Consider the following 15367-nt stretch of genomic DNA (forward strand, 5'->3'; position numbering starts at 1 on the left):
TTAACTTTCTCCATGATGGTTTCATCCATCCTGTTCCAACCTGTCGAAATCACTCTGAATGTTGATACTGACATCCATCATATTAGCGATCCCTCCCAGCTTTCTGTCATCTGCAAATGTGATCAGCATGCCTTCTACGCCTTCATCCAAGTTTTTGATGAAAACTCACTGTATTTTTTAAAAAAGACTTTTAATTTAATTGATTTGGGTCCAATTTTTTATAATTTTGTAAAGCTATCTAAAAGCAGGAGAATCCAAGCTATGAGGTTCGATTTGATTCCAAAACAATGCAATTAAAATAAATATGCTTTGCAAAATTGAGCCAGGCCCCAGAGGTAGTATCATCGTGACCCAGACTCTGGCATGGTCAATCTGCTATTTTGGACAAAGCTAACAATTAAATTGGATAAATGTTTGTTGATGAGGAGGACGACTCTAGTCTAACACACCGAACGGTGCAGAAGCAAGCAGACACAGCGGACGGATGTTTCCGTGTGGAGACAGCTCCCAGCTGGGACAACGCAAAGTCCAGGACAAGCTTCACCACTGAATAACTAATTAGGCCGTGTAGACCAATAATTGGATGATTGGCACCCCCCCCTCCATCATCATCACTCTGTGGACAAAATTCTCTGGACTGGCCAGAAAAAGTCATTTCCAAGGCCCGAGAGCGACGTCAGACTGTGTGCTGCGGCCTCGGTGGAGGCAGTGCCAAGAAGCTTCACTAATTCAGATGGATTGCATGAGGGAAGGCCAGAAAGGTTCATGAAAAAGTCTGTATTCCCAAATGCTTTTCCATCACCCATTCTCACTGAAACCAGAGAGGCAGGGAATTTTGGCCTTAGGAGCACAGACTTTGCGGGGCAAATTGGACCCATTGGCTTCTAATTCTATCTCAGATACATATTAGCTATGTGACCTTGGAGAAGGAAATGGCAATCCACTCCAGTACTCTTGCCTGCAAAATTCCATGGACTGAGGAGCCTGCTAGGCTACAGTCCATGGGGTTGCAAAGAGTCGGACACGACTGAGCAACTTCACTCACTCACTCATGTGACCTTGGGCAAGTCAGTTCTTTAGGCTTTCTCACTTTTAATCTCCTCATCTATGAAACAGCAATCATCACACTTACCTTAGTGGTTTTTCTACATAGCACCTGCCATATGTAGTGTTTATACTCATTAAAGCATTCAACAAATGACAGAATAAGAAGGTATGGCCAAGGAGATAACATACAGAGTACTGAGCTAAAGCTCTGACAAGTATCTTATTTAAATTTTATAAAAACAATCCTGGGAAGTAGATATTATTATTATTATTCCATAACACAGATGAGGAAGGTGAGATGCTAAAAGATTTAATCAGTTGCTCAAGGTCACCCAGCTTGGAATGTATTGGTCATTCCAATACATGATGGTACTGGAATTTTACTTGAGGCCTGCACAGTTCCAAAGCCTTAGCCCTTTAACCATTGCATTATTCAGTTAAACTATTATTTGAGACTTGACTTCAGTCAAGAGATGCTACTTGTAATCAGAACAAGAGTCCTCAACCTTTGATGCCAAGGACCTGCCATGCTTCTCATAGGAAGTCTTGTGCTCCAGAGAGCAATGGAGGACTCACAGCCTAGAAGGAGGGAGGGGACGGAGGGAGGAAGACCACAGCAGGTATACCGAGATCAGCCTTTCATTTTTGTCAACACTACAACCTACACAGAGGGCAAGAGCAGACACACTCACGCTCTTGGCCAACCCTTCAACCAGAAGTTCAAGATACTGACTGGACCTGGAGAAGGCAATCTGGTAATTGCTGCCAAGCCAAATCAACCAACTGGGGATCCCTTGACTGGTTTCTCTCTTCTCTGTGTGCAAACTGTGTTTCTAAGTTTCCTTGTCTTGGAGTGGGAGTAACTATCCTTACAGTTTATGGTTCTTTAAATGGTTGTTAGATGAGACCAAGTACCACAATGTCTAGCAGGTAGAAATGGCTCAATAATTATGACCTTTTCCTTTCTTCTCTTCTCTGGTGAGACCCTGCCTTACTAGAAGTTTGCTTTTCTAAGTCTCTTTTAAAACTGTCTTCCAGTAATATTTATACATTTGTTCAGAAAATCGTTCTTCTTCATGTTATCCAAATTTCTGGGAATTTTCAGGTTTCAAACTGGTACTCTCTATGTCGCATATGAAATAAAAGGGCTGATATATTTTGGTTGACCTGACAACACTGGTGGTCATTTACAGTTTCAGATGTTTTCTCAACCATTGTTCCCATGTGACTGATGTTCAAAACATCCCTCTGAGGTTAAATTTGTAATCATCTCCACTGTAAGGATGAGAAAGCCAAGAGCAGGAGCCAGGTGACCCAGGCAGGAAGTATCAGAGGCGACACTCCATCCCAGTTCTCCTGACACCTCCTGATGTCAAGGCCAGAGCTTGCTCCTCTCCATCAGTGGTCTAATCCCTCTGCATAGGCAGTAGGTCAATCAATGCCAGTGCAACTGGGTAAACTGTTTAAGGATAACTTGAGGCTTACCCAGCTGGTTTGGTCACAATATGAAAAAACACAGTAGTCATGTTGTCTAAAGCATGAAAGCAATATACAAATTGTAATTCACCTGTGCAGATTTTCATCGGCACAACCATCGGGAATCCTGCAACAATGGGTATGACAGGTGCAGCACTGTCAGGGTCATTCGTTAAGGCATTGAGAGATTCAAGAAGGCAAAAACTATTTGGTGCAATGGATGCACTGGAATTGCTAAGTGAAGTGAAGAAATAGAGAAAAGGTATGAAAATGGTTGAGCACAGTGCCAGACACAAGTCATTCAATCCAGGCTTATTACTAGTATCATGAATAGAGACACTGATCATTCACTCAAAAGCAGGATATCATAAAACTTACTCTGGAATAATCAAGATCTCTGGGCGTTGAGTCTGTTAAAGCTCGGACAAGGGCATTCATCATACAGATCGGAGGAGAAGGTGGAGAGGGCTGAGAGGCTTCCTGCTGTAATGGGCTCTTTGGTTTGGAAGGCAGCCGACCTCTCCTCCCTTTCAGACTGTCTGTACGGACAACTGACACCAAGAGAAAAAAAGAAAAAATGTCTCCAAAGATATCCACAAACAGCCATAAATCACAGAAAGGAAACAAAACACTTTACAGCTGAGCAAATCGTTAAATGAGACCGACAGTTTAAAAGTGGAAAAAGTTTGGAGTAATATCCCCACAATGATTTAATGAGAGTTGAAACAGGCAGCATAACAGCTACCCCGTACGTACATTTGGTAATGAATTAGCCCTAAAAGTCTCCTTCTCAAATAGAAGGAAGATGTATGTACACAAGCTCTCTATTGATTTTGAGAAATTAGAATAAGCAGACCTCTGCTATTTTTAAATGTAAATACACCATAAAAATAAAATGCTGAAAGGAAAGGGAAACTAGGAAAATTCACCATCCTAATGCAAATATTAGCTTTTCCCAGGGATATCTGAGAATATTTATAAGCAAGTTTGATAAAAAGCATTATACTCATACCTTCTTTAACCATTCCGACACTGAGACACTTCTGAAATCGACAGTACTGACATCGGTTTCGACGTCTCTTGTCTACGGGGCAGTTTTTATTTGCCAGGCAAACATATTTTGCATTTTTCTGCACTGTTCTCTGAGGAAATACAATACACAGATAGTCAACTAATAGTTTCTGGAAAGAGGTAGGACCTGACAAGATGTATTTTAATTACAATGTGAAAAGCGACAGTGCAATTCGTATAATTAGATAAATTTAATTTCCTAACACGCTAGCCTGCAGGAAAAACAATTTTATTAGTGTTAGCTGCTGACAATGAAAATCATCTCGGATTGTTCTGAAGCAAGTCTCAGGAGACATCCAAGTCTGAATGATAAAATCATATCTGAAATTACCAGGTCAACATATCATACCTTGGAGGATTAGATTATCTTCACTTTTAATATCCCCTTGGGAACAATTTGCTACTTGGTCCACTCCCCTGATTATTGCTGACCTTATTAAAATAAAATCAAAATTATCTGGGATATACTTTGTTGCCTATCACTATAGTAAGTCAAATATCACAGAAACTGGCTTTGTCTGCCAATAGAGATGAAATCATAAATAGCAAAAATGAGGATTTCTCTAGTTATAACATAGGAAATAAAGTTTTAATGCAAAAACAAATCACTTAATCAACCTTTGCAGTGTATGTTATTTTTAAAAGAATGGTAAACTGTCGATTTCTGACTTTTGAAAGTAAAGATTTAAAACTGGATACTAAAAACCACTATCACATCCAAGAAAAAACAAACAAAAAATAATGAGATAAAGGAAGGAATATGAGGGCCATATATTTTCAATGAAAATTCCCATTAATAGGTTATGTCATAAATGACTATTGACATGAACAAAATAGCTATACTGTAAAAGATGCTACATTAAACTTGGGTATGGATATAAAATAATGTTGTATTCTTCAGAATCACATACAATTTAAAAATGAAACATGAAATAATAAAAGATATTTTATGCTCCAGAGACAAGAGAATGCTTGATTTAAAAAAATAAAAATAATCTGTGCAAATGGATGTGTATTCACCATTCATTCAGAAATTACCTGAATCTATTCAACTCCAAATAGAGCAGAAAGGTGAATTTATTTGGTAAGCCTGGGCTACATGAAAAAAAAAATCCAGGTAATCTGGGATAGGAGCTATTTTGTGTCTAAAATTCTAGATTTACTTTCTATCTTTTTTAATTTTCAGCAATTCTCAATCCTCTTGTATCAGTTTTTACTCTATCACCTTTTAATTTCATTTCAAGAGATCATTTCTAAACTGCTTACTTAAAATTTAAAGTCAGATACATTTTCCCTGCTTTAGCAGGTGATTCTAGTTCAAAATGAGAAATTTCCAAGATACAACATACTTCTGATGTTTCCAGCATTTAAATTTGCAGCAGTCTGTAAGGGTAGGAAACCTGTGTTTCCTGAATGAAGCTCTCTTTCATTGTAATTAAAAGCTCTCTTTCAAAGTAATTTTAGAAAACTGTATCTCTTGTCATCATCCTCAAGGATATACCAATTTGAGGGCTGGTGGCATTTTGCGTCAGGTATATGCTTTCCCAATAACCTGAAACCTCCCTAACATTTGTGTGCCTGCAGAGATCGTTATGGTTCAATCACTGAATTCCCATCATTAACTGCACTTCATGTCACATTTTTAAAGAATTCAATTTAATGGTAGAAAGCCACTGGGTAAAACATGCTCCTGTCCTCCCTTAATTAACAGATCCGTGGGGTGGTTCTCCCCGATCCTACCCCCACCCTTTCAAGTATAGATTTGTTTTCAAGGTATTGCTGTAGAAAAAGGAGGCTTGTTGGGGAACACAATTGACATTTCTAGACCAGGAATGTATTATCACTCCTGCATTTAGGTCAACTCTCAATTATTCAGGGGTGGTTATATTTATGGATTACTTATAGTTCTCGTAATTGTTTTTCTTTCTTTTCCCCCTTCTGACTGCCTGTTTCAATGCCTTTCAGCATTTCCACTGCAACACTGTAAAAATCAAATCTGCTGAAGAAATGCAATTACTTGACAGAAAAAAAACGGCTAAACTGACAGTTCTACATTTAAGACATCATAATCTAGCATACCTCTTGTATGGTGCTTAATATATTGTAAAATCTTTCCACAAACATTTTCTCATTTGTCTGCAGAATTTAATTAATCACATGATTCCTATCTCCAGATCAAAAATAACTGTTGCTTGTTGGTATGTATACCAATGTACACATGTGCATTTTTCATAAATACTTTGTAGTTTTCATTTACAATGTACTATTCTTTTATGACCCTTTAAAAATTATAAAGTGTTTTCATAAATGTTTTATCTCATTTAAAACTAACACTTCTTCTCTGAATTGTATTCACCTGATAGGGAAACTGAGGTCTGGAAGGAAGTGTCCTACCCAACATCATAAAATTGATAGGTGACAGATCAAGGATTCCTTTCTGGGTGTTCTGACTCTTAATTCCAGCATGTTCCAAGATCCAGCCTATTGGCCTCCCAAATCCTCATTACCCAATCAGCATCCAGCTTCTCCTCTCTCTCCACCCTGGCCAGCACTGGAGGTTAGGAAGTGAGAATTGTGGGAGAACATTCTTGGGTTTGCAAACACCTGATGCAATGACCAAAGCACTGAGAATAGGGAGGGTGGCGCAGAAGTAAGTGTCTGGGGTCAAGAGCAAAAGCAGAGCAGCAAGAGAGCAAGGCCGCTTCTCTCTGAGTGGCGCAGAGAGCACTGAACTCCAGAGTAACAGAAACTAGCTGTAACTGTCCCCATGTGCCACTAAATCACCTCTCTAACCTTCAATACCCTCATGGGTAAAAGAAGGGGGAGGCTGAAGACCCCCTCCCGCTGTAAAATTCTCCTTTGGGTCTATGAGCTAATGAAGAGTGTCCACACCTGGCCTTGTGTGTGGCACAGAAGTGGAGCAGATTGATGAGGCTCCAGTTCTCTCTTCTGCAAGGGGAGCTGCCCTAAGCTGCATCCCCCAGATGCCCCTGTCTCTTCTTCAGCTGCTGAGCTGTGAAGAAAGTCTGCACTTTAGGGTCATGCAAACACCAGTTGGCATCCTGCCTCCATCTCACTTTCTGAGTGTGTGTCCAGCGGCAGTGGAATAACTTCTTTGAGCCTCCATTTCCTCCTCTATAAAACAAGGATAACTAATTTAAACCCTCAAGATGCTGTTCATAAAGCTAGCTAGTGGGTGGCCAAAATTCAATCTCAGTTCTGTCTGATCTAGAGTTCTAGCTCTCACTAGGAGGATTAAATGAGATACAAATACCCAAGGCCTGGCACGCCAAGACTCTATTCCCTCAGACATTTGGGATGGATAGAAGAGGAATACAGAGAGGTGTGTATATTTCTGAGGTCACAGATCCCTTTGCGAATCTTCCGAAAGCTCTCTCCAGAAAAAATTGCAGCCGGTAAAGCCACGTCGGGAAGTTCACAGTCTCCGCAAGCCCACCTGGGGCAGGCAGCCTCCTGAGATGGACATCAAGTTAAAAGGCCCCGAGAAAGTGGGTGTGAAGGTGCTAGCAAAGGCTACAGGAGTGCACGTGTAACATCACACCTCTAGTGGCTCGGGCTGAAGGACCAGCTCAGCCGCTCTCAGCGGGGGCTGAGGAGGCCGGCCGCGGAGGGGAGGGTCCCGAGAGGAGGCTCACCTTGAAGAAGCCCTTGCAGCCCTCGCAGGTGCGCACGCCGTAGTGCTGGCAGGCGGCGTTGTCCCCGCAGACGGCGCACGTGCCCTCGCCCGAGGCCGAGCTCCTGCTGGGCGGCGACGGCAAACTGGGGCTCTCGCCCAGGAGGCTGGACGCGGTGGGGGAGGCCGTGAGGCCCAGCGGCGGGAAGGCCAGGGCGGACGCCCTCTTGGCCAGCGGCAGCCCGTACGGGTGGCCCTCGAGCGCGGCGGCCTGGCTGCCCGCGGCGGCGGCGGCGGCGGCTGCCGCGGCGGCGGCTCCCAGCGGAAGGCTGAGCGCGGCGGCGGCCGTCGGGTCGTAGCCCAGGTGGTGGCCGCCGGCGGGGCCCGGCGCGGGCGGGTGCGGCGGCGAGGGCTTGAAGTGGAAGAGTGGGAAGCGCGCGCCGGCCACCGTGGGCATCGCCTTCATCGGCGGGTCGAGCAGCGGGCCGGGCGCGATGCAGCCGGGCGCCGAGGGCATTGCGTCGTCCCACATCGCCCCCGCCTGCGAGGGGAAGCCCGGCGTGGTGGGGGTGGACGGCGGGGACTGCTTAAAGTACATGGAGGTGCTGGGTAGCACCTCGTCCTCCGGCCCGGAGGGGGGCGGAATGGAGGGCTGCTGCTGCTGCTGCTGCTGCTGGTGGTGATGCTCATGGTGATGATGGTGGTAACCGTGCGCGCGACCCTGCTCCATCTTAATCAGCGGCCGTGGCCCCGACGGCTGCATCTGGTACAGGCAGGAGGGCTTGAGTTCGTAGCTGCTGGAGTAGCCCTCCATGAAGGTGCTGAAGCTGGGCAGGGACGTGGTGGCTGTGGCGGCGATCTCCGTGCTGCCAAGGTCCATGGTCAGCTTGGCGTAGTCAGGGTTCATGATCTCCGTGGTGTAATCCGAGCCGTATGTTTGTGCTGCATAGCTGGAACCTGGCGGCGAAGGGCTATACTGGGCTTGCACGCAGGGCATATCTGCACGGAGAGGAAAAAGGGCCACTCAGAAGCGTCTTCCTAGCTAATGGGTGGCAATGGATTCGTTGCTCTCTAATGTGGGAACTGGGAAGTGACGGTCTTTCCACCTTTCTAGCAGCATAGATTCCTTCCTTCCCCCCTTCCACTGCTTGCTCTCTGTTTCTTTCATTCCTTTTTTATTTCTTTTCTCCTTCCTTCTTCCCTCCCTCCCTCTGTCTCCCCCACTTTCCTCCCTTCCTCCATGGGCAGAAAGCCGAATCCCTCAGGAACTGCCCATGGGGCCACAGGCTGTCAAAACCTAGCCTCCTGGGGACCTCTGTGTCCTCCTTCCTTCCCTTGCCCCGTCCTCCATTAGATCTGGGAAGTTTGATGTCTTCCCTCAAAAGTCCAATTGTGTTTTAAAAAGTGATTTTGAGCCCTGGAAATTTAATGGAGTGATCTCAGCTATCAATTTAGGAAGACAAGAGGAAATCCAGTGAATGCCCTGTTGGTTTATTTTGGGAGCAAGAGACCACTATTCCCCCACTCCCCAAGTCAACTCTCTGATATGTAAACTTGAGTATTAGTAAAAGAAAGAAAAAAAGGTGTTCTACTTGGGACTTACTGGCCCAGTGACATTCTAACATTTTATGAGTGCCAACTGAGGCTACCCACACACTTTGTGGTTGCTTTCTCCCACCCCCTCCCTACTCCTCCAAACAGGACTGGCAGCCTGCTCAAACTGGACCCCTGTTGATGATTTCAGCCAGCTAGGTGGTGAGGTGGGAACACAGGCCCAGGAAATGGGCTTGAGGGAGTTTGCGCCATCTGCAAAGAAAAGGATCGGCAGCTGCAACAAAACACCCACCAAACCTGCTCTGTGCCATATACACCTATATATATATATACACATATACATATATAGGTTCCCAGGAATCACTAGTGGTAGCGGTAAAGAACTCAACTGCCAGTGCAGGAGTCATAAGAGATGCGGGTTCGATCCCTGGGTCAGCAAGATCTCCTGAAGGAGGGCATGGCAACCCACTCCAGTATCCTTGCCTAGAGACTCCCATGGACAGAGGAACCTGGCAGGCTATAGTCCACAGGGTTGCACACAGTCAGACATGACTGAAGCGACTTAGCACACGTATGTAAGCAAGTGTTAGTCACTCAGTCGTGTCTGACTCTTTGTGACCCCAGGGACTATAGACCTCCAGGCTCCTCTGTCCATGGAGTTTTCCAGGCAAGAATACTGGAGTGGGTTGCCATTCCCTTCTCCAGCGGTACATATGTATATGTATAAATGTATATGTAAATATATATATATTCCCCCATCTAAGTAATAAATATATCAATAGCTGCTTAATAACTACAGTTTGGTTATAATAAGTGAGTTATCTACATATTTTCTTATGATAGAAAAGTTAGCACCTCTAGAAAAGAAAACATTTTCTTAATAGATTTAGTTTTCCTCAGCCCCAAAGCACTGATATCTGGAGTACTTATTATTGTTCAGAGAGGTTGAACTAATGAGAAAGCCCTGAGACATATTTGATCCAGTGGATAATGTATCTAATTATTTCCTCTTCTTTATGGCTAAATATAAATAGTAAACTGGGTAGTTTCTGGTGGTTGGTTTTTCTGAACCAAAGGAAAACCATGTGTTTAACGTCTCTTTGGAGTCTATCGTGTAAAAGGTGTGACTAATAGAAAAGCGAATACTTCACGTTTCCTTTGACATCTTTCTCTTACCCACATTTCCAAATCTGATTGAGTCATACATGTATGGGATGAAATCTTGACTTGAAAAAAGGTGTTGAGGGCCTGTTGGAAGAAGCAGTGATGAGGAGAGGCCAGTTCAAGCCTCTGTTTTCCAAGCAAGGCCCTACAAATCATCATTAGTTTCAAGTTAAAGGAGCACTTACCCTGCTGTCCAGCTTTTGGGGTGAAATGAAAGGCTAGTCATTAAAAAAAAAAAAAAAAAGAGCATTGCCTGATGTTTCATTTGTTCCCTTCCCTTGGATTTCTCTATGACTCTTTTCTATCATCCTTCACCAGTCCCTACCTATTGTTGTTCTTTGTGATTTTCTGAGGTTTCCAGATAGAAGACGAGCTTACTGGGACTGAGTTCTATTTATTTGCATCTCTTTGGCTAGGCACCTGGTATCCCTTGGTGGTTGTTTAATCGCTAAGTCCTGTCCAACGCTTTTGTGACCTCTGTCCATGGCATTTCCCAGGCAAGAATAGTGGAATGGGTTGCCATTTCCTCTTCCAGGGGTCCTCCCAATCCAGGGGTGGAGCCACGCCTACTGCATTGGCAGGTGGCTTCTTAACCACTGAACCACCAGGGGAGTCCTTTACCAAGTGCAAAAAGAGGTGCTACAAGCTAAACCTGCAATCCTTTCTTTTGCCCAACTCAAATTTACTCCTTGGTTTTCAGCTCACATGCTTTCCCTCTTTCCCTCTGAGCTGCAATAATCCAAATGTCTGCACTCAGATGATTTGGGTTTTATACAAACAAAAATGCTTTGTATTGTTCGAAATGATCCCATAACTCTTAAATGCCTTAGCATTAAAAGGAAAGCAAAAATGAAGACATTAAAAGGTATCAAAATATCCCAATCTACTGGTGTATTTGCATTTTTCTTAGGAAAAATATCTTTGAGAAATGCAACGCTTAATTTAATCTGTCTGCTCCACTAGGTAGCAACAGCGTGTGGTATCCAGAGGAGCTTCGTGCAAAGATGCCACCTGCGCCGTGAACCTCGCGGCCGGCAGTCACGCACTGTCCTGGCGCCGGGCAAGTCCACCAGCCTGCTTGTGGGTGTGTGGCTTCCCCACCCACACCTCCCAGCCCGGGAAGAATAAAGGGTCGTGCCTTCAGACCTACCTGGAGGATATCTTGCGCGCTGAATGGTGGGGCTGGGGGTCTCTCCAGCGGAGGCTGAGCGTGGAGGAGGCGGGGACGGCCGGCTGGGTGAAGTGGCTGCGGGGCCGCCCGGCTCCGCTGAGGGCCCAGTCTCAGCGATGGGGCTTGCCGGGCTGCGCTCTTCCGCAGTAGGCTCTGGGGGGACGGGGGGCGGGCGCCAGGAGAAAGCATAAAGGTCACAGTAAGACTATGCTGGGTCACCGAGGCCTGGACTGGGCATACGGGGGTGGGGGTGGTAGGGATCTCTAGAAATGACAAAGAATTAAAAGGCTCAGAAAGCAGTGTTTAGGGTGATCGGAGTCCCTGGGCAAAAGGCATCACAGCGCCGTGGGGCAGCCGAGCAAAGGTTGTCCGCGCTCATGGCGGTTGTGTGGTTCCCGAACCGAGGCTAGAAAACGCGCAACCAGTTGTTGCCCAGAAATTAATCTGCCTGACCCCCCAACTGGTTCCAAGCTAGCGATGTCAGGAAAACCGAAGAATGGGAACACTTGAGGAAAGAGTTCTGCCGGAATCGGAGTCTGTGAGTGTGCAGGAGCGGAAAATATTTTCCAATTTCACCCGCCCCCACCCCTCAAATACAAATTTTACACGTTGCGTAGGAAATGCACAGGGTCCGGAACGAATGCATGAATGCCCCGAGGAATTAAGAAAGTCTGAGCTTTTCATTCTAAATGCTAATGGAGCTTCGCTTCTATTAGCGGCGAGTTTCGGGGTCCAGGGGTCAAGCAAACAAAAGAGCGCAGTGGAAATAGGCCGGCGCTGGAAGCACCGCACAAGGCGGTCGGCGTTTGCCGCTGCTGGTGCCAGCCGAGGGAGGCCCCCCTGCACCCTCGGGCGGTATCCCAGAGAGTGGGCGACTTCGAGGCTCCGGGCCACACGGCGACCCGGAGGGCGCCGAGAGCGGCTCTGGGGCAAGTGTCTCTGCGCAAAGCCTTAGCGAAACTTTGTACCTGGAAGCGCATTTCGGCGGGCCTCGGGAAAGGATCCCATGACCCCAGTTCAGTTCAGTTCAGTCGCTCAGTCGTGTCCGACTCTCCGGCCTACAGCGCCCCCTTTGCCCGGACCCACTCACAGCTATTAGAATGGGAACCGGCACCCGAAAGAAAACCGCCAAAATCCCAAAAACCTCGGGCGTGCCCGAACCGCGGGTGTCGAGTAAGTTTCGTCTCCCGCCGCCCCTGCACCCGCGGCTTGCCTGAAAGGAGAGAGGGGATCGGAGCCCCCAGATCCGGGAAGCCCCTGACGGCCAGGAAGTAGGGGATTCCCTTGCCCCCCCCCCCTCCTCTGCCAGCCCCAGCTGATACTACAGAAAGCTTGCGCTCGCCCTAGCGCAGGATCTTCCCACGGCTGTAACGTGCGCTTCCCGTCCCTCCGCATCTTCAATGGGAGTCTCCGGCAACCTCCCACCACCTCCTCCAGGTGCCCACGTTCCCGCCCTTCTTTGGGGTCTTTCAAGCGGAGTCGTTCTCCAAGGATCGACCTCTGGCTAGGGTGGGTGAGGGAAGCGTCTCCCCAAGGAAGCGGAGGCTTCCCTCGCGCGCCCAGCGTTGGCGGGGGTGGGCTGGGCTGGGGTGGGGTGGGCAACCCACACCACACCTCCTACAGCCGAGCGTAGTGCCCCTCGACTCTCTCCGCGCCCCCCTCTCCCCCCGCCCCGAAAGGACCGGTTACCTAGGCAAAGCCTCCGCGCCTGGAAACACGTTGCTCCGCTCCCGCTCGCGGCCGCCGCGGCCGGGAACACGGAGCCTCGAGGTTGTAAATTAGGAAGAAATAACTACCTCTGTCAAAGCCCCTTTCTTTCTCGTGGGCAGGCGAAAGGAACACCCCCGTGTTCCCCTCCCCGTGGTGGAGTGTGTGAAGGAAACCGTGAAACGCACCATTGTGACCCGGGCTCCTCCACGGAGTTTCCAACCCTGGGGAGCGGGGGCGGAGGTGGGGCGGGGGCAGGAGGAGTGGAGGAGAGATCGACAGAAAGGGAAAGACTGAGATTCTCAGAAAGACCGAGGGAGAGGAGGCAAACCGCGGGGGAGAGTTTCTGCGAGCGCAGGGTCCGAGGGAAGGGGGTAGGGTGGGGTGGGTGCGGGGGTGGGGAGCGGGTGTGAAGGCTGCTGCGGCCCAAGAGGTTTTTGACAGTCCACATTATGAGCATCTTGTTAAGATAAGAGAACTCTAATAAATTCAGACTTCATTGACTGTGCTCAGAAGCCACGTCGGGCAGCTTTTCCTCTCCCCAACTCAGTTCTGTAAAACATCTCTCTGTCGTGGGAAAAGAAGATTCAGGATTGGGTTCGCAATGAAATGACTGAACGGCGCTCTGTACCTCTCTCCCGGCACTCTAGGGCTCTGGGATAATAGCCTGAGATTTCTGATAACCAAACTCCTTGCAGCTCTTCCCTTTAGACAGTCCGTGGGCATAACAGATAAATGACAATCTCCAGGAACGTTCTTTAGAATCAAGGGACAAATGCCTTCTCCCTCACGATTGCCCCAAGCTTCCAACGGGTTTGAGAAGTGCCCTTGGAAGTCAGTCTCCCCAGGCTGCACTCGCTTGACCGTTCTCCTCTTACCACCGAGAACTTTCATTTCTATCAAGAGTAAGACACTCCGAGCAACTTCTCCAAAAGCGCGAATTCTGTCAGTTGAAACGTGCCTTACCCAGACCGAGTCAAGGCCCAGAGGAGGGGGGACACAGTCCCCACGCATGTTGGGGCACGGGGGTCGGCAATTACACCCGATTACCTACGAAGGTAAAAGTGTACACCGGCAAGTCGGCGACGCCAGGCAGACGTGTCTGGTGGAGCCCCAGGCTCATTTCAATACAATAAGCCGCATTCCTACAATTACGCCCTCTTTCCTGAGGTCCTCCGAACCCGGCTGCAAACTCCAGCCAGGTCCCCTTCCTTCCCGAGCTTCCTCCCAGTCAACCATCTCGGAGTCACCATTAGGTAGATTAACTTGGACCCACCGGAGCCCCTATTTCCAATCCTAGTTAAAAGGCAGGAAAATTACTGCCGTTCATCACAGGAGCTGCAACTCCCTGCCGCTGCCGCCGCCGCCTAGAGCATCATTACCATGACAACTAGAGCCGAAATACCCTGAATTACATCGCTGGAGCTGCTACTGCACAAATCCCGGTCCTCGTCTTTGTTAGAGGCTTTTCGCCTCTTCGGGTAAGGAGAGGAATCCCACAAGCTCCAGAGATCCCCGCAGGCCCGCTACCGGGAGGGAAAAGTTTCAGATCAGAACCCACCGGCGACTCCGCGAGCAAAGCCGGAGCGAGGAGCTAGCAGGGGAAAACCCCAACTCAAAAAGTTGTCAATTTCAGAAGCTGAGCTTCCCAGCGCGCCAACTTTTAACAAGTCCCCCTATTAACTGAGCGAATCTCATACGTACTTGAATGCTGTGGCGGTTCCGTCTTTAGTGCGAGTTTCTAGAAAGCTGCCCCGAAATCTGCACTGGAGGGGGTGTCAATGTTGCTGTCCCGGAAGGGCTGCGGTGTACAAGTCCAGCGGCTCCCAGAGGCAGTGAGCTGCTGGCAGGGGATGCTGCGATCCCGACTCATGGGAGAGCGCCGCCGAGGGGTTCCGCTGGCGTCCCGTCTCCGGCCGCGACCAGGGGATAGGATGCCGCTTCTGTTCCCACCTCCACGGCCACCGCCGGCGCCGTCAGCGTTGCAAAGTGAGCCCAGGAGGGGAGTCCGACTGCGGCGCGGCGCTGCACCCGCGAGGGCGCAGGGCGAGAGGGGTGTGAGCGCGCGGGAGAGAGTAGAGTGTGTGTGAGGAGCGTGTGTGCGCGCGTGTGTCTGTGTGTGCGAGTGAGGGAGCGGGTGTGAGCTTGTCTGTGTGTGGGGAGCGGAGGAGGAGCAGGAGCTGGAGGGGTGGGGGGCGGGAGGCAGGAGACTCCGCTCTCCCGGCTGCGCGTTCGCTCGCTCTCTCGGCACGTCATTTATGCCACAGGAGCCCTAGCGCCCTCTCCATAGAGTGCCTGGAATGCGAGACGTCAATGTGACGCCATGGGACGCTACGTCACCCTCCTCCTCCCTCCTCTGGCCCAGCCGGTTCCGCGTGTGCGAGGGAGGGTGTGTGTGTGTGTGTGTGTGTGTGTGTGCATGTGCGAGCACGCGCGCGCGTTCCCCGGCCATTCGCAGGGCAGGACAATGGAAACTGCGGCGCAGCCAGTCCTGGCGCGGAGACCTTTCGGACTAGGGCTGCCAACCCCTTTGCAACCGCGCG

General features: G+C 48.6%; 1 protein-coding gene across 2 annotated transcripts in view; it reads right to left on the minus strand.

Moving 5' to 3' along the window:
* Positions 1 to 15081, minus strand: part of NR4A3 (nuclear receptor subfamily 4 group A member 3) — a 43111-nt gene extending 28030 nt beyond the window's left edge. The window contains exons 1-6 of one of the 2 annotated variants that reach the window (XM_043486893.1): positions 14529 to 15081; positions 11097 to 11270; positions 9959 to 10030; positions 7251 to 8227; positions 3536 to 3665; positions 2902 to 3074 (exon numbers count right to left, since the gene is read on the minus strand). In XM_043486893.1, the coding sequence (XP_043342828.1) occupies positions 2902 to 3074; positions 3536 to 3665; positions 7251 to 8227; positions 9959 to 9989 (1311 nt within the window). In that variant the 5' untranslated portion in view covers positions 9990 to 10030; positions 11097 to 11270; positions 14529 to 15081. The remainder of the gene's footprint in view (positions 1 to 2901; positions 3075 to 3535; positions 3666 to 7250; positions 8228 to 9958; positions 10031 to 11096; positions 11271 to 14528) is intronic. The other variant, XM_043486894.1, reaches the window with a different exon arrangement.
* Positions 15082 to 15367: the final 286 nt, after the last annotated feature.

The sequence above is a fragment of the Cervus canadensis genome, chromosome 14 (genome assembly GCF_019320065.1).
Source record: "Cervus canadensis isolate Bull #8, Minnesota chromosome 14, ASM1932006v1, whole genome shotgun sequence".
In the NCBI taxonomy this organism is placed as follows: Eukaryota; Metazoa; Chordata; class Mammalia; order Artiodactyla; family Cervidae; genus Cervus; species Cervus canadensis.